This window comes from Mauremys mutica, chromosome 4 (genome assembly GCF_020497125.1).
Source record: "Mauremys mutica isolate MM-2020 ecotype Southern chromosome 4, ASM2049712v1, whole genome shotgun sequence".
NCBI classification, from domain to species: domain Eukaryota; kingdom Metazoa; phylum Chordata; order Testudines; family Geoemydidae; genus Mauremys; species Mauremys mutica.
The window spans coordinates 122,437,463-122,460,502 of NC_059075.1; the positions used below are offsets into that span (position 1 = coordinate 122,437,463).

Consider the following 23,040-nt stretch of genomic DNA (forward strand, 5'->3'; position numbering starts at 1 on the left):
CTTAAGCCCACCTCCAACTCCCTCCCACCACCAACATATTAACTCTTGCCCCAGCCGACATCCTGTCCCTTAACTAGACAAGAAATCCAACCCACATTTTCACTGAAACCCAACCCTAATCACCCTGACCCTTCCCCAATGCTTCCCTATACCCTAAACCCAGCAAACAGCTTTATCTGCACCCTAATACTCACCTACACCCGGGCCCTCCCCCAATGCTTCCCTAAACCCAAGCAACAGCTTTATCTGCGCCCTAACACTCACCTATAATCCAACCTTAAGCACAATGTCACCTCCACCCTATTCCCAATGATTTCCTCTTTGCTCTCACCTCAACCCTCCTCTGACCCCATCCCTAACCACATTCACTTTCATTCCCCCTCAATTCCATTTCTAACCCCAAACCTATTCTCAGTGCCAGCCCCAGGCCCAGCCCCAAGCATAATGCCATCCCTCCTACTAGTCCTAGGCCTACCCCTTTCCCCTTCGGCATAGACCTGCAGCGCGGCCCCAGGAGGTCTGGAGGGGTACGTCTACACTGCAATTAAAACCTGTAAAAAGCTGTCCCGTGCCAGCTGACTTGGGCTTGCAGCTTGCGGAGCTCAGGCTGAGGGGCTGTTTAAGGTAGAGACTTTCAGGCTTGGTCTGGAGTCCGGCATCTAGAACCCTGCAAGATGGGAGGGTCCCAGAGCTCGTGCTGCAGCCTGAACCAGAACATCTACACTGCAGTTAAACAGCCCCTTAGCCCGATCCGAAGTCAGTGTGGGCCAGCTGCAGGGATCTAACTGCACTGTAGACATACCCTAGAAGTGCTTTGGATGGGAGCTGTGGCCCCCAGTCCAGGAGCTTCTCCCCAGCCCCTCTTTCTCACTCTTCTGTTTTACTGCCTTGGCTCTTTCTCTTTCTCTCCTGTTTCCTCTCTCTCCATCCTCCTCACCAGCTCTGTTTCCTTCCATTTCACTGTGTTTGTATTTGGGTTGGAACGCAGCAGGCGTAAATGTAGGTCTCACCGTGCAAGGCAAGCTATAGAAACCTGACCCTGCAGTGGGCGCAGGATCTTGTCCCAGCCCTGTCTGCACAGCCCTCCCTCATGCAGCAAGCAGGAAAACATGTCAAAATGGGCCATAAAGTTCTGTGCTGGGGCTCACGCCACCATGGACTGGGCCAAAGCAAACACAGGAGGCAGGGGGAGTTATACATTTGCACTCCCCTCCCTGCACCCCCCGCCCCACACCGGTGAACAGTTCCCCCGCACACACTTGTAGAGGCAGGGGTACACACATACACAACCTGCCTGTGCACTCCCAGGCCCACGCACACCCAGAGGAGCTCTCCCATTCACCTCGGGGGAGCAGTCCTTGCATAAAGCACCTCAACCTGTCAGCACTAGAGAAGAGCCCAGCCAACCAAAGTGGCTAGATGGATGTGCTCACTCCCGGCCCAATGTACTTAGTGTAGAGGGAGCTTTACTTTCCTTGCAGCTTCCAGTGCAGGATCCTGCCTCCCACATTTGGGGGCAGGGTCCCACAGGGGGACCCATGTGAGGGGCAGAGTGAGGGGTCTTTTGGGGGCAGGATCCCATGGGGGGAGCAGTGTGAAGGGGTCCCATTACAGAGCAGGCACAGCCAGATGGACTGGTGCCAGCAGGGAGAGTTCCTTCCCAGATGCCCATGTCATTGTAGCTTGACTAGTAGTTTGTTTCTTAATCTCTTTGCATCTTTGACTGTGAAATCTGATGTGAAAGGGCATCACGTAGCTTCCATCTGTAATAACCATCCTGGTACTTACACCAGCAGGGCAGCCAAATACTCCCAGCTGCTGGGATACAGAAGAATCGCAGTAGCAGGGGGGCTGTGAGCCAGGATTATGGACATCTATTGAGCTATGTGGGGGGGAGCCTAGAGCTGGTATGGCTGTGGGCCTGTGGGTCAGGATTGAGGGGCATTGGCAGAGCTGTTTTTTTGGGGGGGGGGGGGTAGTCTAGGTCTGGGATAGCTGAGGGGCTGTGAAGCAGGATTTAGAGGTATTAGTGGAGTGGGGGGAGGAGGAGTCTGGGCCTGGAATAGTTGGGTGGCTGTGAGTCATAATTAAGGGGCATCAGCAGAGCTGTGGGGGAGGGGAGCAAAGGCAGGCTGTGAGTCAGGGTTGAGGGGCATCAGCATTGTCGCCCCCACCACGGGAGATATGACGGGGAGATTCCTGGGGCTGTAATGGGAAGTGGAGTCTGGGGAAGGCAGCTCCCTCGGCTGCTGAGCGAGGTGCCAGTTGGACGGGAAAAGTCTTGGAAACGAGACGTGACCTTTATAAAATAACAGGCTAATTGGTTTGTCTTTCATAACCTGCCCCTGACGTCAGGGAAGATGACGGGATCCCAGGCTGCGGTTTCCTGCAGGCCTCTGCAAAGGTCATTGTGGGCCACTCCCGGGCCCTCCCTATATTAGGGTCTCCCCCCTCACCCAGAACAGCTCCCAGCTCCTTCCCAAGTTGGGGTGTCCCCCCATAACTCCTGGGGACAGCTCTCAACTCCTTTTCAAGTAGGGGTCCCCCCTCACTTCTGGAGTGGCTCCCAGCCTCTTCCTGAGTCTGGGTGCCCCCTTTGACTTCAGGACATCTCCTAGTCCCTCCCCAAGTTGGGGTCCCCCCTCATCCCTAGGATAACTCTCAGCCCGTCCCTGAGTTGGGGTTTCCCCCCCTCACACCCTGGTAAGCCTCCCAAGCCCTCCCCAAGTCAGGATTCCCCCTCATTCCCTGACAGGGCTCTCTGGCCATCCCCGAATAAGGGATTCCCCACCCCTAGCAGTCTGGTATAGCTCCCAGACCTGCCTCGAGTTGGAATCTCCCCCTTCTCACTATTCCTCCTGGGATCTCTCCATGTTGGGGTTCCCTCTTACCTCTCAATACAACTCACAGCTCTTCCCCCAAGTCAGAGTCTCTCCTTGTGCCTCAGCATGACTCCTCCCTCCCAAGTTGGGCTCCCCCATCATTCCCAATATGACTCAGACCCTTCTCTGAGCTGGGGCTCTCCATGTCACACCCCAGTATGACTTCTGGCCCCTCTCCAAGTCAGGCCTGGCCCCTGACTATCAAGTACCACTTCTTACCCCTGCTAGCATTGGTATACTAGCTGAGAGGTCTTCACATGGTGTCCACATTGCTTACCAAGGGACCTTTCCCTGCCTCTACCCATCTCAGACTCCTGTGAGCTTTCCATGTGTCACCCCAGCCCATCACGCTCCACTGGGGCTCATCTCAGCCTGGCCTGGATGCCTCTCCTTGAAGGGAGTAGCAGGGGGCTGAGGCCAGGGCTGGGATGCATAGAATTCGCTTGACCCTACTGACACCTGTCTTCCCTGCCAAGGCCCTCCACCATCCCCACAACCTGCCTCAGAGAGACCCCACCTCCTCACACACTGCTCCCCTCATGGGAACCCCAACCCTGCCCCAGAGCCCGCCACCTCCCCACACATTATTCCCCCTGTTGGACCCTGACCCAGAGAGATCCCCTTCCCCCACACTGTTCCCCCCATGAGGCCCCCCACCATGCCCCAGAGAGACCCTCCCTCCCTGCACACTATAGGATCAGGTTCAAGGGCATTGCAGGAGATTCTCCCCCCCTCCCCCGGATCTGTCACGTTAGTGAGGTCTGTTTAGTCTGTGGCTCCCTAATCACCTCGAGCTGGGCTGCTCTCTCTCTGCCTCTGTAAACATCTGTCGGGATCAATCCATCCATGGGCCCAGCCAGGCACTGGCCTCCCCCATCCATCACCCCCTCTACCATCCACATCCCGCACAGCCAGCCCTACCCTGGGCTGACATGCAGAGAGCAGGCGCCAAAGGGGGCTCTGCCTCCACCCTCCAGCCAGTATTCCCCAGAGCCTCCCCTTTCTGGAGCTGACCAGTGTCACCCTCATAGAATATCAGGGTTGGAAGGGACCTCAGGAGGTCATCTAGTCCCACCCCCTGCTCAAAGCAGGACCAATCCCCAGACAGATTTTAGCACCAGATCCCTAAATGGCCCCCTCAAGGATTGAGCTCATAACCCTGGGTTTAGCAGGCCAATGCTCAAACCACTGAGCTATCCCTCCCCCCACTCCAGTGAAACCCTGTCGTGGGGATCTCCCAGCCCCAGTGTATATCCCCCCCAGAGATTTCCCTCTGTACAGCTCTTCCCCCCCCCCACACACACACTTTAGAACAGGACTTGAGGCCACCACCTACACTGGTTGGTCACAGGGAGGGGGCGTTGGTGCCTCCCTCTGCTCAGATCTTGTTTCCTTTGTCTGACTGTGGCCTAAGATGGCAGCTCCATAACCAAGGCTGTTTTCCCCCACCTCGCCCCCAAGAACATCCTGCAGAGAAGCCTTTGCCTTTTAATGAAAGTTAACATCGTTTATAGGAAAAGAGAGGGCTGTATCAGGGTTGAGGGGAGCCAGCAGAGCTGGGAGTGGGGAGCTCAGGACTAGGACAGCAGGAGGCTGCATGTCAGGGTTGAGATGCGCTGGCAGAGCTAGGGGTAGGGGGGAACCTAGGGCTGGGGTAGCAGATGGCTGTGGGTCAGGGTTGAGGGGCATTGGCAAAGCTGTGGGGAGGGGCAGAGCCCAGGGCTGAGGTAGCTGGGGGTGGTGTGCTGAGACTGACACATCTGCAAAGCCTTGCAAGGTGCTAATGAAAGAACCTGGAGCCTTCCTCACCACAGATGAGGAATGCAGAGATGTTGCGATTAGGAGGGCAACAAAGTCTGCCGCAGCGTTAATAGTAGGTGACTCGGTGTACCCAAATATAACCCGTCCAGGCGTCCCGTCGGGAATGGCCTTGGAGAAATGCTTTCTCAAGACCATATAAAGGATTGTTTCTGTGTCTCTCGTTGTGGAGCAGCTAAGAGGAGAGGCTGCTCTGGACTGAGTTCTGAGTAACCCAGCTGGGTCAGGTCAGGGAGTCGCTGGTTCACTGGCTGCGCTGCTGTGTAATTGAGTCTGATGTGCTGGCAGGAATAGTGTTGCCCGCAGTGGCCTGGTGAAAGCAAATGGCCAGGAGGGAAGCAGAACAAACTGCCAATGTTTGCAAGAAGCAGCCCAAAGGGGAGCAGGAGGGAACGAATCCCTCGAAGCAGCAGGGAGATTGCTGAGGGCTCCACTGCTAGAGTCACTGCCCTGAAGGAGAAGCAGGAGCAACTACAGTAGCAGCCAGTGGGCAGGTACGAGAACACAGCAAGGCCCAACCCACGTCCTTAGGGATCAGGAGATCAGGGGGAGGGCGGCGGGGCCTGAGGAGTCATTTCCAGAGGTCATTTCCTACCCCTGCATCACTACAGAGTGATGACTCTATTAAACAATGCAGTTAGCCTATGGAACTGGATGGCAGCGAGGCTGAGAGCTCAGACCAAAGGATCAGCTATCTCTGGGGTTGTAAGAGATTCTGCTGCTGCATTAGGCCGGCTGAATGTGTTTAAGGGGCCTAAGCCCACCTGCAAACCACTAAGGATTTGTTTAGATAAGGGAGAAAGGGTCATGGTTAGGTTAGGACTAGTGAGCTACTTCCAGCTAACCCTGCCCCACTTCCTTTATAAATCTAGACATAACCAAACCTAAACGTCTCCTTGGGCAGGTTCTTTGAGGGCCTCTGTGCTTCCTATTTGTGGGGCCTAGTGCCCTTGGTGTCCAGCTGTGGAACTGCCCAGAAAAGCCGTGTCTGCAGGAGGGTGCATGCGATATCTCGTGTGAGAGTGATGTAATTTACTCTGTGTAAAGGCATATACCCTACTCTGTGGTGGCGGCGAAGGACTAAGGCAATGAGCTAAAGGAACTCGGGCTAGAGGCTCTCTAACCCTAGCTTGATCTTTCCTTGTAAACAGCTAGCTTTTAGGGTAGTATAGGTGATTCCATTGGTGATAGCCCTTCCCTTGTCCCTCACTGGGGCTACATCGGGCCCCACAACAACTTCAAGAGACGTGCCTCTTGTCCAGCAATTATACCAGAGACAAACACCCACATCTGGTGCCTCCTATGCCATGGTGAAACCCATTGGGTAACTTTATGTACAGTCTGTCATGTCTTCATACCCCATGACAGACAGCAGAGATACTGGAGGCTTCTCTGGCTTTTCAGTGCCTGCAGCCTGATACCCCTGATGGACCCCTTGGAGTATCGAGACCAGCCTCTGTGCTGCACTTTTCTGACATGGGAATACACACATTACCACTTCAGCTTCAGTACTGCCTTGAATCACAGGCTCAAGATGGGAATCTTCTCAGCCTGCTGCATGGTGCGGATCCCTCACTCAGTGTCACTGGGGGCAGTTCACTCTAAAGTGACAAACTTGGCACTGCCTACTAAGGCCTCAGTAGCCTTTGCACTAATGCAGAAGGCACTAGCCTCAACACCTACTCGACACCAGGCACCATTACCCTCATTGTCGACCCCAGACCTATCATCTGACACAACAAACTAAGAGCAAACTCACCCCAAGGGTCATATAGTTGCTCCTTTTTCACTTGGAGAGGTCATGATATCTCAGACACCAAAGCAAGAACAATGGCCACAGGAATGGTTCTCAGGAGGTACTCCTTGCTGAAGTACAATGGCGTAACACCTGCCTCCCCAGGGAAAATTAAAGACCTGCCTTTGAAGGCATGGACCTCTTGAGTGACAGACCTGACAAGGCCCTAGCCTCTTCCAAAGACAGGCTCCCTTACAGCACCAAGGGACACGGTCTCACAGGTGATATCACCTGCCTCCAAAACCTGCTCTGGCCAACAACCTCAGCAGCACTGGAGCAGGATTCCTCACCACACATCCTCAGCCCCCAGCATCAGCCTCTAAACAGCAACTCTGATGGTGCAGTCAAGAGCTGCATACATCACATCACCAGTCCTTTGTCCCTCATTCTCTCTCTTCTGACCTTGTCTCTCCTCCTTCCACAGTGCCTGATGCATGATTACTTCCACTCTCTGGGTACTAGACATCATCTACAACAGATATTCCACCCAGTTCTGCACCAGGCCACCTCCCCCTCTTCCCTGCCTCTTCAGGCACTCGTCTCACCAGAGAGTCCCATTGGAAAAGCTGGATTCCCTTTTCAGGAAGGGAGCCATAGAGGTCCCGCAGATCTCCAGTGGATATTCTGTTCTCCAAGAAGAGCAACGATCTGAGACCCATCATAGAATATCAGGGTTGGAAGGGACCCCAGGAGGTCATCTAGTCCAACCCCCTGCTCAAAGCAGGACCTAATCCCCAACTAAATCAAGCCTGACCTTAAAAACCTCTAAGGAAGGAGATTCCACCACCTCCCTAGGTAACCCATTCCAGTGCTTCACCACTCTCCGAGTGAAAAAGTTTTTCCTAATATCCAACCTAAACCTCCCACACTGCAACTTGAGACCATTACTCCTTGTTCTGTCATCAGGTACCACTGAGAACAGTCTAGATCCTCCTCTGATCCCCAGAGTCATAAGGAAGAGCAGACTGGACAGAGCCAATGTTTTACTAAGAGCCTTTTTGTGGCCTCATCAGCACTATTGTCCAGATCGCATTGCAGCTGACCAAGGAGTAACCTTATCTGCTTGCCTCTGTTCTCAGGCCTCCTGAGTCAACTGCAAGGGAGGAGTCTGCATCCCAACCCACAGACACTCCCCTAGCAGTGTGAAGGGTAGATGACCTGCTGACCAATGTGGACTGTTTCAACTCTGGGAGGGTCCAAGCCGTTCTCTTACAATCCGGAAAGGGGTCTGTCCTCAAATGAAAACTATTGCCATCTGGCTGCAGGTAAAAGGCTCACTCCATCACGAGCTGGGGTCCTTGCAGTCCTAGAGCATCTTCTACCCCCTAATTCCCAGGACTTCACCTCCCTATGGCACAGTATCTATCTTCTCTCCCTGAACAGTCTCCATGTTCCTTAAGGGCATGGTAAATGCAGGGCCGTCCTTACAGAGCTCAGGTTCTAAGGCCCACCCCCCTCCCTGTGCTTCAGAGCCTGAGCTACAATGTCTACACTGCACTTTTTAGCACTGTAGTGCAAGCCCAAGTCTATAGACCTGGGCTCTGAGACTTGCTGCCCCGTGTTTTTAAATGCAGTGTAGATGGACCCTCAGTGTTCAGTATGGGTCCCCAGTCTTCTAAAACAGGAAGGTAAAGAGACATAAAGGCAGAGTCAAGACCATGAGGTCCCACTCGGGATAGAGGACAGTTGAAGGCAATCCACCTACCGTAGGATGTTACTACGTAGGCAGAAGGAGAGAAAGGGTAGGGCACCAAACTAGGCAGCAGGACTCCTGGATTCTCTCCAAGTTCTGCCACTGTGTGACCTGAGGCAAGTCCCTTCCCCTCTGTGTGCCTCAGTTTCCCTGTTTGTAAGAGTGGGGCATAAGTGATCCTGACTGGCTGACTCATGGGATTTGTGAAGCTACATTCCTTTCTAAAGAGGCCTCTCACAGCCTCCATCCCTGCCCATGGGGCTCTTGCAGTCTGGACGGTGCTGTTGAAAGGCAAAGTGTTGTTAAATGTGGAGTCCGGGGAGCAAGGGAGGGGCCCTGCTCCAGAGACAGTAGGCAGTAGAACAGCTGGAGTTGTTGAGGGCAATAAATCCCTGGCAGCTGATGACCTCACCAAGAGTGACAAGGCTGAACCACTCACAAAACAGTGTCAGTGAGGGGGGGTCTGCATCACCCCAGAGCAGGAACCCTCTTACTTTTAGTACTACCATGGGAAAGAGAAGAGACCCCCTGCTTGGGAGTAGGAGAGGGACACAGCAGCCTGGCTGTTGGGGGTGGGCAGGATAATGGGGCCCTCTCTAGCTTCACTGAGTCCTTGGAAAGGCTTAACAATAAAGCTCCCTCTCTGGATCTTGTGTGGAATCCTGGGGTGCCGCCGAGATGGGTAAAGACAGAGCAGTTATCAAAGCAGGGGCACATCTAGCTTGGTATCCCATCTTTGACAGTGCTCCATACCACCTGCTTTTAAGGGAGCTGCAGGAAACCCTGGGGTGGGGAGTTACGGGATAACATGCCCACCAGTGTAGTCTCTAGCTCCCATCAGCTGCGGGTTGGCTTTGCCCTGCGGAAGGAGGGGTTTGGTCCCTCCCAAAGCTCTTGCCTATTTTGAATCATTGCTGTTCTAATTGGATGTTCTCATTCTCCCTAGAAATGCACGACCCTTTTATGAATCCTGCTGAGCTCTTAGTTCCGGTAACATCTCGCGGCAGTGAGCCACAGGCTAAGTGTGCGTGGTGTGAAAAGCTGTTCCTCTGTGCAAAAGTTGCTAAGAGAAGAGGATCAGGGAATAGGAAGGAAGGGTATATCACTGGCTGGGAAGAGTAGACTGCCTGAGAGAGTTGGATTTGGTTCTGTGATTTAAGGAGGAAGGTTGGGCTTGTGATTGCACTCATAGGCTGAAACCCACCAGAGGTGGGTTCAATTCCTCACTCTACTACAGACTTCCGGTGGGTGCATGGGCAAGGCTCTTCACCTCTCAGTTACCAGTAAAATGAAGATAATGGTCCTTTTTTGTGTGTCTGGTCTTTTAAGACTCAGTTCTTTGGAGCAGGGACTGTCACTCGCTGTGTATCTGCGCAGCGCCCAGCACAATGGGGGCCTGATCTTGGTTGGTGCCTCTAGGTGCTGCTATCATCATAGCATTACAGATAAAAGCAACATATAAAGGAGGAGGAGGATGCATAAATGCTGAGGTTTGGCCAGGTCTTAACACAGTGTTTCCCAATGTATTGAGTGTGAGGGGCTGAAAAACTAGTTTGGAATCAAGAGGCATCAGCTGAGCTGTGGAGAAGGGAGCCTTGGACTGGGATAACAGAGGGGCTGTAGGTCTGGATTGATGGGCACTGGCACAGCTGTGGAAGGAGCCCAGGACTGGGATAACAGGGGGCTCTGGGCAGATAGGCAGGCCTCCCAATTGTTCCCAAGGATGCCAGCTTTCATTTAAAAAGAGTAAGACTCCAGCTGTTCTGGCTGGGAAGAAAACCTTGTAAATATGAACCAAGTGTAACTGATGCAGCCTGAGTTTGCAGAGAGCCCCAGAGAAAGGTGCTGAGGTGTGAACTGCCCTGCTGGTTTCAGTGGGCACTCACTCACATGCCCAAGATGCCACTTTAAGTGTCAACATTGTTAACTCTTTCACTGCTGGTCAGAGCATGTCAGAAAGAGTTTGGGGGGGAGCATATTTTTCAGGCGTAAGATTATATGGGTAGGCCCTTAACCACAAGGCGGATGCTATTGCTTGTATTTGCCTGAAGGGGGCACCTGGTCTTCCAAGGTTTGGGGAACGTGTTAACACCAGCCAGTGATGTCAGTTTAATTAGGACATGGGGACAATCTGAGGCATATTCCCTCCAGACCTTTCCTCGAATTCAGCTGCTGCAGGGCAGGTGCAGGGGGGACACTCTGGCAGCCAGAATTCCATGCTGCAAAGAAGTTACCTGTAGGCACTGACAGGCCCTGAGTCAGCATGGAAAAGACCCAGGCACCATGCAATGGTGTCTGTGGGGAGGCCCAAAAGTGTTTGGCTGCCAGAATGGGGAAGAGACAGGGCCTGCTCGCCAGCATGGGGATATGCCAGGAGAGGAGAGAGACTCAGGCTGGTGTGGGGACATGTGAGCGAGGGGCTGGGATGGAGCTCTCACCCATGATCAAGGAGCACTCAGACAAGTGTTCCTAACTGATCCTCCTGCGGGACTCACTGCTGCAGTCTGGTCCTGAGGCGGAGAGCTCTCTGCACTCCTAGAAGAGGGGGTATAGGCTCATGGGAATAGGGAGAGATTTTAGGGAGGGGAGCTAGGTGGGCTCTGCACTCTCAGGCTTCTGGGCCTGAGCTGATCCCCAGCTGGGGGACAGGAAAGAATTAGGCACCATGGCACAGGACGGTGCAGTGAGGTGCATTGGGCAATTTGCACCATCTGTAAGAAACAGATGGAGGGAGGCAGAATATCAGTCTAGGGCCCATTGGTCTGATCCAGCACAGCAGGATGGGAAATGGTACTTACTGGGCTAGAAGGGGCCATTGGTCTGATCCAACCTGGTGTCTGTGGGGAGAGATACCAGCTTAGATGGGCCCTTTGGTCTGACAGGTAGTAGCTGGGCTGGAGGGAGAGAGGGAATATCATGCTGGGTGGGCTGGTTGGTCTAATCTGGGCTTGGTAGGAAAGGGGATTGTCTGATTTAGTGTAACAAGGAATGGGCATGGGGTCCTGGGCTAGGGGGCTTATTGCTCGGATCCAGCATGGCATGGAGAGGGGTGGGGGCTAGACCAGCCCTGGTGTGATCGGGTGCAGCAGGGGGTTGAGGGACAGCAGAGTAGATGGGCACATTGGCCTCTTACAGTGTCTTGGGGGGGGGGGCAACGTCAGGCTAGCTGGGCCGTTTGGTTGGCTCTCCTGGCGGTTCCCTAGCTGGTCAGCACCAAGGTAGGAGCGCATGTCCCCCAACCCCCAGTACACACATGCACAACACCGGGGAAGCTGCTGGCTGCAGCCTTTGGGTCTGTGCCTCCCAGGCAGCTAAGCAGACTGGGCTCTTAAAGGGAAAGCACAGCGACTGCACAGGCCAAGTGACCCAGGTGAAGGAACATGTGACACCTCGCTTTAATGGGCTGCCTGTTTCCTCCCCTGAACTGGGGCCAGCTCCACTCTGGGCCCATGTTCCAGCGCTCGCTCTGCCCTGCCAAACAGGCAGGGAGGGGCTGCCAGAAGGTTCACTGCAGGGGGTCGGGGGGGAGGGAAGGATGGGGGGAGGAGGGTGATGGGGAACAGGGGAGGGGGCAAGCGGGAGAGGAAACCAGGGAAGGAGGCAGGAGAGGGATTGTGCAGGGAGCAGAGGGTGAGGGGAGAAGTGGGCTAGAGAAGAAGTGGGGCTGTGGAAACAGAACCCCCTGGCAGGTGACTCCTTGACCTGGCTCTTGGCCTGGCCCTGCTGTCTAGCCCCTCCCCACACTGGGTTAGAAATCACTGGGCTCTGCCAACCCCAGCTCTGGAAAATAGCTCTGCGAGCGTGACACACTTTTTCGATTAAGAGTTGGCAGGAGTGCATTCCGTCCCTCAAACTGCTGGCAGGGTGCAGAGGGGATGAAAGGGAGGTGAGGCAGCGGGGCAGGAGGGAAGAGGCCTGCTTGCTGCCTGCCACCCCCAGCCCTCCCTGCCCTCACCCGTCACTCCCTCCGATTAGTTAAATTCCAGTTGCTGTTCTACAACATGTCCGGGATGTTTCTTTTGTTAACGTGTGAGGAGGCTGTGATATCAGAGAGGCCTCAGCCAGTCAGCATGGAGCTTACCATAACTCATTAGCAAGCTGTCAGCCTATTGATTGCTTTGCAGGGGCATTGGGGCAAGGAGAGATCTCATGCTATGAAGTCACAGCCTGATGTCATCTCTGATTCATTTGATTTTATTCCCGTTGGGGTGTATGACAGAGACTGTTGCCATCTGCTGAGCTGAATTGGAACTGTTCAGCTGTATGTCATAGGTTCTGTACTTCTGATAGCAAATGGGGATTCTCCATTAGTTCAGTGGCCCACACATGGGCTTCATCAGTAGGAGGATCCAAGTGCTATACCCACTGATGCTGTGATGTTGAGAGTAGCCATATTGTCCATGGAGTGCTGGCTAGTCCTGGCTTAGTTAAAATAGCTGAGATGCAGCTGCCTCTGGGGGGATGTAGCAGCTGTTTATACAAGGATCCCTTGTCTGGTGCCAAGATGTAGCCACCTCTGGGTTGGGGCCCAGCAGCTGTATAAACAGGGATTACTCATGCAGTGCTGAGATGCAACCTCCTCTAGAGTGGGGCATGGAGCTGTTTATCAGCTGTTTTTCAACTGTGATGCTGTCTAGGAGAGGCCATCTCCAGAAGAAGTGCAAGGGGTGTAGGGAGGCAGAACGGAATTGCCCAGATTGGGATTGGTCCAGGGCACGGCGTGAACACCTGACTGAGGCAAAGTGCTGCAAGATGCTTTTTAATGAAGCGTGCAAGTGGCCAGGGCCTGGGCTTTGTGTCTCATGGGTGATTCATCGCAGGTGAGAATCACCTTCCTGAGCAGGATTCACGCACCAGCACGAGTAATGGGCACGTCCCTTCCATGGCCAAGAGCCAGCAGCCTACGCAGGCGTGTCTCCCTTTACAGCTCCTTCCTGCCAAGCCCAGCGGAGCTGCAGTGAGACACTGGAACACTGCATGGTTCTGGAGCCTGAAACCACCATGCTCTTGAACCTCTAACCCTACAAACCTTGACGGCTCCCTACACCCTAAAGCCCCAAGAGCTCCAACCACGCTGAATCCCTGACAGCTGCTGAGCTCCTGATGGGCCCTGCAGCACCCACTACCCCACGCCTCCAGTGGGCCCTGGCCCCACGTTTAGCTGAGCATCAAACCAAATCACGCATTCTGAAGCAGTAAGAGAGTCCTTTACCTCCAGCTCTGAACCCTCTGACCCCCCCTTTCCCTTGGGGTTTGGGACCCAGAAGAGATACTAAGCCCTGGACTGGGCAGGCGGGGAGGAGTGGAGGTGGCCAGGCACACATTAGAAGGCCTGTTAGACCAGTTGGGCCTCGACTCCCCGACACCCACAACATCTGCCTCTTGCTCCCAGCTCTTCCCTGAGTGCTCTACAGGCTTTATCACTCATTTGAAACAGGTGTATGAGACACCCATAAAAATACCTGGCTGAGCAGCTGGGGCTGGAGGCCATTCAGGGCTGTGTGGAGGAGAATGTGAGACATCCTGCCTCCTTGGGCCACTGGGCCGGGGAACTGGCCTGGATGGCCCCAGAGAATGCACCCCACCTGCCTCTCCTCAGCCGCCAGCCAGAGCACATTCAGACCCAGCCTGAACACAGCCCTGGGGCAGAGCAGTGGGGTGACAGCTCCAGAGACAAATTCATGTCACAGCACCCCCTGCTGGAGAGGGCAGGGCTAGGCAGCCACAGGTTCTTCCTCCTACCCAATGTCACAATAACCCTGCTGGGAAGGATGGAGCTGGGCAGAGGAAGCCCCACCTTCTCTCTGGTGTCACAGTGCCCCCTGCTGGGGAGGGCAGGTCTGGGCAATCACAGGCGCCTCCTCCTACCCAATGTCCCAGCGCCCCCTGCTGGGGCGGGCAGGGCTCAACAGAGGTAGGCTCTGCCCTTGCCTGTGTCAAAGCGCCCCCTGCAGCCCCCTGAGCTGGTCATTGTGTTCCCTGCAGGAGATTCTTGGGGGATCTTTGCCTTCCTGTGTGCCGCACTCTGGAACCTGCCTGCGATCCCCGCCCTGAACAGCACAGACGAGGTGGGCGCCGGCCAGTCCATCCAGAAGACCTACGACCTCACCAGGTATCTGGAACACCAGCTGCGCACACTCGCCGGCACCTATGTGAGTACAGGGAGGGCTATGGAGCAGGGCACAGCCTTGTGGCCCCATCTCCCCTTTCCTCGCCCATCTCTGCCTGTCCTCAGCTCTCCCCCTCTCCTGCCCCTTTCTCCCACCCATGCCTCCTGTGCAGTCGCTCTCCTCCCCTCCCCCAACTTAGATGTCTCCCCAGAGGGGTGGGGGGTTGATTCCTTTCTGTCCTCCTTGGGGGGGTCTTGGTAAATGACAGGCTCCCAAAAGTGATTCTCCCACCCAGGAGACCTGGGGGGGCGGGTTGTAACTCAATTCCCCCCCCCCCAGCACACGAGGGAGCAGGGATGACAAATGGCTGAGGCATGTTCTGTTATAGGATCTGGCTCTGTATCGTGCTGATGTGGTCTGGGGGCTGAGTCAGGAGGCAGCTCTTGGAGTGCAGGGAAGAGCTGCAAATCCTCTGCCTCTCCCTGATTGGGGTCTCTGTCTCATCCCCAGCCCCCTCTCTATTCTGGTCCCAGTTCTCTGCCCCCCACCCCGCCAACATCCCCTTCTGGGGACTGGGGCTCCCACTCTCCCTGTCTGCACCCCCTGCCCCTGCTCTGTCATGCATATCTCCCAGCTCACACCCTTCCCGCTGCGTGGCTCTAGCCCTGGCAGGATGCCCTGCATCATGCCCCCTCCCTGTCCTCGGGCACCGGGGGAGTCTCCCACTGTTTACACTCTGTTGTGCTGTCTCTCCATGGGGTGAGGTGAGGCCCGTGTGTCAGAACTCGCCTGGGAGACGCCCCGGCTAGGCCACGCTCCACCACGCACAGAACAGGCACCCAACCATGGCAACGGGGGACACCGCCCGCATCAGACCCACGGGCCTATCCAGCCTGGTATCCCTCTCCCCGCTGCTCTGCCAGACCAGACCCACAAGCCCATCCAATCTCTATCTCCCTCCTCCGTGCTGGGCCAGATCACACCCTTGGGCCCATCTAGCCTTGTATCCCCCCACATTGGATCAGACTTATGGGCCCTTCTAGCCTCATCTCCCTGGCAATGCCCAATGCTAAAACTTCCTATGGATATTGTCCAGCCTGGCCTGTAGATTCCACTTCCCTCTAGAGTTTTGTGCCAATGAGTTATAAGGAGCCCTGGGTAACTATAGGCCAGTTACCCTGACACCGATCCCGGGCAAAATCATGGAAAGGTTTAGATGGGATACAACAAAGAATTAAAGGGTGGTACCATGATGAATGCCAGGGAGCCGTGTTTTGGAAAATAGGGCTTGTCAGACAAACCTGATATCCTGTTTGTTGATGAAATCACAAATTTGATAGTAAAGACAACTATGCTGATGTAACATACATTGATATCTGTGAAGCAGTTGGCTTAGTCCCGCAGGATAATCTGATTAAACAGTACAGTGCAAAATCAGCCTAGCCCATATTAAATGGATTAGAAACTGGCTAACTGATAGAGCTGAAAAGTAATTATAATTGGAGAATCCTCATCCAATAGGGGTGTTTCTGTTGGGGCCCTGCAGGGATCCCCTCTTGGCCCAAAGCCGTTTGATATTTTTATTATTGATCTGAAAGAATATACAAAATGACTGGTGGTAAAGTTAGCACATAATACCAAAATTGGCAGTGGTAAATACTGATGCGGACAGGTTAGTTAGACTGACTGATCTGGATTGCTTGGTAAACTGGGCCCGTGTGAACAAGGTGTGTTTTAACAGAGCCAAATACAAGAACATACATTCTTTGTTCCTAGGTATAGGCCATGCATACTGGAGGAGGGACTGTATCTTGGAATGAAAAAGGACTAGGGGGTCATGGTAGATAACCAAACAAACATGAGCTCCCAGTTCAATGCTATCGCTCATGTGATCCTTGGATGCACAAGCAGGGGAATGTCCGGCAGGAGGAGGGAGGTGGTGTTACCTCTGTGTATGGCATTAATGAGGCCATTACAGGAACAGCATGTCTGGTTCTGGTAACCATATCAGAAAAACTGGTCAGGGTTCAGGAAAGAGCGAAAAGAATGAGGCGAACTCTGGGAAAGTCTGTTTGATGTTATTTATCTACCTGGGGTTGTTAAAGAGAAGGTTAAGGGGTGATTGACCCTGGTCAATAAGTACCTAGATGAGATGATGATTCTGGTGCGGGAGGGCTCTTTAAACTAGCAAAGGCAGAATGAGATCCGATGGATGAAGTCAGCAAAGCTCAAACTGGGAACGAGGCGCAACCTTTTCTGAGGTTCCGTGAATACTATTGACAATTTCACAGTAACTGTCACACAGCAGCACTTTTATTTTTTATTCCAAATTCTTCACACATTTTTCTCAAAAATGTTTGGGTTGGAAAATGTTCGATTCCCTCCTCCTCCTTTCATCGTGTTTCCATTTTGACACGGAAAATGCAGGTGAGAGAGGAAGACCTTTAAAAATCCAACCTCAAATGTTCATGGGGGGGAGTGATGAAAAATGGAAAATTTTGAAAAAATGAACATTAAGGGGTGAAAATAAGCATCTCTGGGACAAAAGGCCATTTTGGACACTGATACAATTGTTCAGTAGGTTGCCAGACTCTAAGCAATGTGCCATCCTTTGGGACATCTTCCCACAGGGCATGGCGAGCAGGTTCCTCTCCCTGGATTCTTTCTTCTCACAGTGGGGCTCTTTCTAAAGGATCTGCTCTAGTGCAGCAGTTCTGGGCTGGAGGCAGGAATCCCTGGGGATGGCTCTCTGGCCTGGGTTATGCAGGAAATCCGACTAGATCAGGGGCAGGCAAACTTTTTGGCCTGAGGGCCACATCAGGTTTCCAAAATTGTATGGAGGGCCAGTTAGGGGAGGCTGTGCCTCCCCAAACAGCCAGGCATGGCCCAGCCCCTGCCCCCTATCCGACCCCCATTGCTTCTGGCCCCCTGCTGGCCCCCCCCAGGACTCCTACTCCATCCAACCCCCCCATTCCCTGACAGCCCCCCCAGACCCCCTGCCCCATCCACCCCCCCCCATTCCCTGTCCCCTGACCACCCCTGGAACCCCTGCCCCTGACTGCCCCCCACCGCCCCATCCAACCCCTCCTCTCATTCCTGACTGCCCCCCCCCCGGACCCTGCCCCATCCAATCTCCCTGTTCCCTGTCCTCTGACTGCCCTGACCCCTATCCACACCCCCGCCCCCTGACCACCACCCCCAAACTTCCCTGCCCTCTATCCACCCCGCCCCCTTACCACGCTGGAGCACTGGTGGCTGGCGGCACTACAGCTGCGCTGCCTGGCTGGAGCCAGCCATGCCACCGCGCAGCAGAGAGCACTGGGTCAGGCCCCAGCTCTGCAGCTGCGCTGCCCCAGGAGTTCATAGCCCCACCACCCAGAGCATTGCACCAGCAGGGCAGTGAGCTGAGGCTGCGGGGGAGGGGGAACAGCAGGGGAGGGGCCGGGGACTAGCCTCCCTGGCCAGGAGCTCAGGGGCTGGGCAGGAGGGTCCTGCGGGCTGGATGTGGCCGTAGTTTGTCCACCTCTGGACTAGATGATCTCAGTGGCCCCTTCTGGCCTTAAAGTCTAGGGCTGTCTGAGTTCTCGGCAGCCACAGTGTAGGACCTGACCCTATGACATCCCTTGTCAGCTGCCTGCACCCTGGAGATGTCCTTGGCCTTTGCTAGACCTCTCCTTTCTTCTAGGGTCATGGGGTAGGGTTGGAGGGCACTCAGCAGGGGGAAATCCAGCTTGTGTCTCTGTTTCACCTCTCTCCCTCTGGTCACATGAGTGAGGCATGCTCCCTGCTTCCATGTTCACATGTCAGTGCATGTTAGTGCTCTTCAGTCTCTCCGCTTTCACTCCAACTCACTCTGTGTCTGCCCCCCGCCTCTGTGTACGTCTCCCCCTCTGCTCCCGTCCCCTCCCCCACTCTAGGGTGCTCACCTTGTCCCTGCGCCCCCACCAGCTTCCGCTTAGGCTTGCGCAACGGATGGGGAGAGACGTCTCCAGTCGCCTCCGGGCAACACTGAGGAAATTAATTCATCTCCTGAGCTTGTCAGATTGTTCAGATGCCCGCACCGCCCCACCCGCGGCATTGACACACCTCCTTGATTCTCCCTGGACGCCTGCTAGGGCTCCCCTGCTGCGGGGGCTGCTCCCCATGCCGTCCTGGGGGACGGGGAATCCCTGGGTGTGGGGAGGCAGGGGAGTAGCAGTTTGGAGGATGGATATGGGAATTTGCATGTGTGGAGGCATGTTAGCAAGCATGTGAGAGAGAATGAGCACATGTGTTGAGGGTGAAAATGGGCATGTGTGTGGGGGGGTGCGCACATCTGGGGCTGCACGTGTGACTGTGTGGGGGGGTGCATGTGGGTATGTGTTGGTGTGCATATATGTCAGTGTGAGTGTGGGCGGGGTGTCTGTATGAGGGTGAGTGTGGGCATGTGTGTGTCACTGTTCAGATGTGGGGGGTGATAATACGCAGGTATGCAGGATGTGCATGGGTGTGAAAATTGGTATGTGTGTTATGTATGTGTGTGAGATAATGGGCATGCATGTGGGAGTGTGTGTCACTGCATGTGTGTATGGCGTGTGGGAGTACCTGGGCATGAGAATGTGCACACGTGTGAAATATACATGCGAGAATGTGTTTGTGGAGGTCAGTGTGTGTCTGCGTGGGGTGGAGGGTCAGTGTGTGTGTGTGTGGGGCGAGGAGGGTCAGCGTGTGTCTGCATGGGGTGGAGGGTCAGTGTGTGTCTGCGTGGGGCAAGGGGGGGTCAGCGTGTGTCTGCATGGGGTGGGGGGTCAGCGTGTGTCTGTGTGGGGTGGGGGGGTCAGCGTGTGTCTGTTGGTTGGGGCATCAGCGTTTCTGTGAGGGGTCAGCGTGTGTCTGCATGGGGTGGGGGGGTAGCATATGTCTGTGGGGCGAGGAGGTCAGCATTTCTGTGAGGAGTCAGTGTGTGTCTTCGTGGGGGAAGCAGGGTCAGCATGTGTCTGCATGATGGGGGTGGGGTCAGTGTGTGTCTGCATGCGACGAGGGAGGGTGCTGGGGCTGACTAGTTTCCCCAGCCCGGCATTGTCCTCCATCCTGTGCATAGACTTAGGTGGAGAACACACCCCTTGCCCCCCCCCACTTTCAGTGTCTGTGGGGGGCACACCTGGACCCCCGTCTCCAGCAACACCGCACTCCGATGGCCTTGGTTCACCTCCACTTCCCCACTCAGCAGCCCGTAAATTACCTCATCCCTGGGGCTGACAGCTGGTTCCTCCTGCCGCTTCCTAGCCCCGTCATTAGGGCCTCACCTGCGAGACAGGGCCCCCCTCCCTCCATCATCCCTGGAGGAATTCCTGAGAGCCGCCCGCCGTGCTCTGAAGTGTCCTCGCCTGCGCCAGGGGGCACAGGAAATTCCACAGCTCATGATGAGGCAGAAGCAGCCCTTCCCAGGGGGCACAGTCCCTGAGACTTACCACCCCCAAGGCCCAGCAGTGCTTCCCCCGCCTCATGGCATTTTGGTGCCAATGTTCCCACCCCTTCCCCTGACAGGGGTTCCCCAGCTCCGTGCCCCTGCCTTGGTTGGCCATACCCTCTGGCTGCAGGGCTCTAATCCCACAGGCCTTTATCTCCCCCACATCCTCTTTCATGCATGGACTGGCACTGGCCCTTTGGTGCATGGGCCAAAGCCTGTGATCCTCATGGCATTCACTCCAGAGCCATAGTCCACTGAGACCCCGGCCTCCCGTCCCCTGCTCCTGGCCGGGGACAGGCCCCCCTTCCCTTCCGCACCAGAGGCACCTACTTGGCAGCCAGTTACACCAGGAGAAGGAGCCATGCCCTCCTGGGCTAGAAGCCACCAGCAGCTGAGGGGTTTAGGGAGCCCGTGGCCCTGGGAGAGAAACCGATTCAGACCTACTCACCGTGTGCTCCCCCCAGGCAGCACTCCATCCCGAAGCTGCAGGGCCTGGGCTAAGGGCCACACATGCCCCCGGTCACTCCCAGCATCACCCAGCTGCACTGTGCCCCATGACTGAAGGTCTCCTTCCAGCAGTGGACAGGGCTGAGCTGTAGGGCTCTTGAATATCACTGGCCCTTTCCAGTGCCTCCCCTTTACCCCCAGGCTCTCCCAGGAGGGACTTGTTCCCGTGCCTCCTCTGCTGAACATCTCCTTGGGGCCACTTAGGAGGGCCGAGTGGCAGCTGGGGCGTCCACATGCTGATCCCCTCAGAGTCTCTGGCCATCCTTGGGTCAGGCCTGACCCTGGCAGGAGTGTCCGAGGGTCACATTGAGTTCTGTCTGGGTAAATCTAATGCCCTCTCTCCCCTCTCTCGCCCACTGCAGCTGAATTACCTTGGCCCACCCTTCAATGAGCCAGACTTCAACCCTCCCCGGATGACAAGGGCTGAGATGGTGCCCAGTGCCACTGTGGACTTTGAGTTGTGGCGCAGCCTGAATGACAATGCCCGGCTGGCAGCCAATTACCGGGCCTACACGCACCTGCTGTGCTACCTGCGCAGCATGGATGGGCAGGTGGCCAAGGCTGAGCTGCGCAAGAACCTGGGCCACTTCTGCACCAGCCTGCAGGGCCTGGTGGTGAGCATTGCCAGCGTCATGTCCTCGCTGGGCTACCCGCTGCCCAGCCCGCTGGGCAGTGCCAACCCCACCTGGGCCCAGGGGCCAGGCGCCACGAGCCCCCACAATGACTTCCTCAAGAAGATGGATGACTTCTGGCTGCTCAAGGAGCTGCAGACCTGGCTGTGGCGCTCCGCCAAGGACTTCAACCGCCTCAAGAAGAAGGTGCCGCCTGCTGCCCTCATGCTGCGCCTCGAGATGCGGGGTTTCTGACCCCTGCCCCCCCACATCCCATCACCACGCTGTGCCTCAAGGTGCGGGGCATCTGCCCACTCCCACCCCACTCATCATGCTGTGCCTCGAGATAAGGGGCCTCTGACTTCCACCTCCCCTCAGATCTTCCGCACCTCCAAACCCAGGCTCCACTGTGCCTCCCACCCCTTACCCCTCTCTCTCCCTTCCATGGTTTCCAGCCTCCTCCCCATCTGTGATGCCATGCAGCATGTCCCCATCCTTCTCCCTCCCTCTCTGTGCCCTCCTGCCCCTGCTTTTTCCTTATTCTCCAGCAAGGGACCTATTTGCTTTCCAAAACAGGGAAATGACCCTCATTCTCCCAATACAGCCCAGAGCAGCACTAAACCCCACCCCCAGATCTGGACAGCAATAAGCCCATCCCAGTTCACCCAGAGCAACAATAAACCCCACCCCCATGTGCTCTGGGCAACAGTCAGCACTGTCTATTTACCATGGGCAGCCCTAAGCCTTGTCTGGTTTTGTCTCTTGCTGCATCATACTCTGTACCTCTGGTTTGATCCAATTCTTCCTCTGCGTCCCCATCCCCTGCTGCAATCCCCCACCCCTCCTCTCATGCACAGAGACCTGGACTCATCCAGCCTTTCCTCAGGTTCAGAGCCCCTGACACTGGCCTGCAGCCTGGCCTCCATGTCTCCTTGGGTGCTTCCAGTTCTGCCCTACATGCATCGCTTTCCTCATGCCTGGGGGCAGGAGCTGAGGTGAGCAATGCCAGTGCCAGCCCTCCAGTCACACCTATGAATGGGGCAATCTCACCCCATGACACTGCAACATCGTGGGGCAAGACGCATTAGAAATAGGAAGGATCAAGGGGAGAACAGGAAAGTCTGGAGATCTAAACCAGGAAGGGGCAGGGTTTGGAAGAGGAAAGGTTGGGGTCCAAACTAGGGGCAGGGTTTGAAAGCGGACCTCCAGCATTTCTCCAATGGCAATGCTGCTGCATCTTTTGGCCCCATCTCCTGACAAAACACCCATGAGGGCCAGGAAAGCAGGGGAGCTAAACCAGGAAGGCGTGGGGCACTATCCCTCCGCCCTTTCGTACCATGACACATGGAGCATTTCCTTAAAGTTTACATTGTCGCCGACGTAGCATTTGGGCAGATGTGGGGGCTCTTTACCTGGCATAGGCCCTGCTGCCCAGCCCCCTGCCCATGGTCCAGGTGTGGGATCAGGGTTAAGGGCCTGTCACCCCACCCTTCTTACCCCCCCCCCCACATTCCCCCTGTCGGGTTGTGTTTTTCTTGGTTTATCTATATTAATATTTATTTATTTGGAAATGTTATTTATTAGATGGTATTTATTGCAGAATTTCTATTCTTGTATTAACAAATAAAAGGCTTCCTCCATGAGCTTGGCTCACTGGCACCTTGGGTTGGGACTGGCTGAGAGCTCACTGGCCTGCTAGTGTTCACCGCACCCCAATCAGCTGCCCCAGATTCTACCACAAACTAAGCAGCCACCCCAGATCCCTAACCCATGTAAATACAACCCCAATCCACCCCCACCCCATCCGTTCCCCAGGCCCCTGCCCCTGATCCAGGTCCTGATCTGCCCCCCACACCAGCACCATGTGCTGTGTCACACACACACTCTCCTGGACGGTTGGCCATCCTGAGGCTTTGGGGGTAAAGATGGGGGTTTCCTGGCAGGAAGGGAAAGAAATGGGGACCTGAGGGAGGGGCATTACCTGTAGGGTCAAGGAGAACTGGGCAGGCAGGAGAGCATGCAGGAGGGGGGAGGGGGAAGAGTGACAACATGGCTGGGGCACTAGGGGTGGGGAAAGAGAATGTGACAGGGTGTGTGTGTGTGTGTGTGGGGGAGACGGCTCATCAGCATGGAACAGTAATGTAGGGAGTGGCCCTGAGATGGATGCAGGGGTGG

At 55.4% G+C, this 23,040-nt stretch overlaps 1 protein-coding gene across 3 annotated transcripts in view; it reads left to right on the forward strand.

The window, feature by feature from the left end:
- Window positions 1-22,521, forward strand: part of CLCF1 (cardiotrophin like cytokine factor 1) — a 50,904-nt gene extending 28,383 nt beyond the window's left edge. The window contains exons 3-4 of one of the 3 annotated variants that reach the window (XM_045013670.1): window positions 14,174-14,300; window positions 20,617-22,521. In XM_045013670.1, coding sequence (XP_044869605.1) covers window positions 14,174-14,300; window positions 20,617-21,120 — 631 coding nt within the window. In that variant the 3' untranslated portion in view covers window positions 21,121-22,521. Of the gene's footprint in view, window positions 1-14,173; window positions 14,341-20,616 lie in introns of all 3 variants that reach the window. The other 2 variants (XM_045013671.1, XM_045013672.1) reach the window with 2 other exon arrangements.
- The last annotated feature ends 519 nt before the right edge of the window (window positions 22,522-23,040 follow it).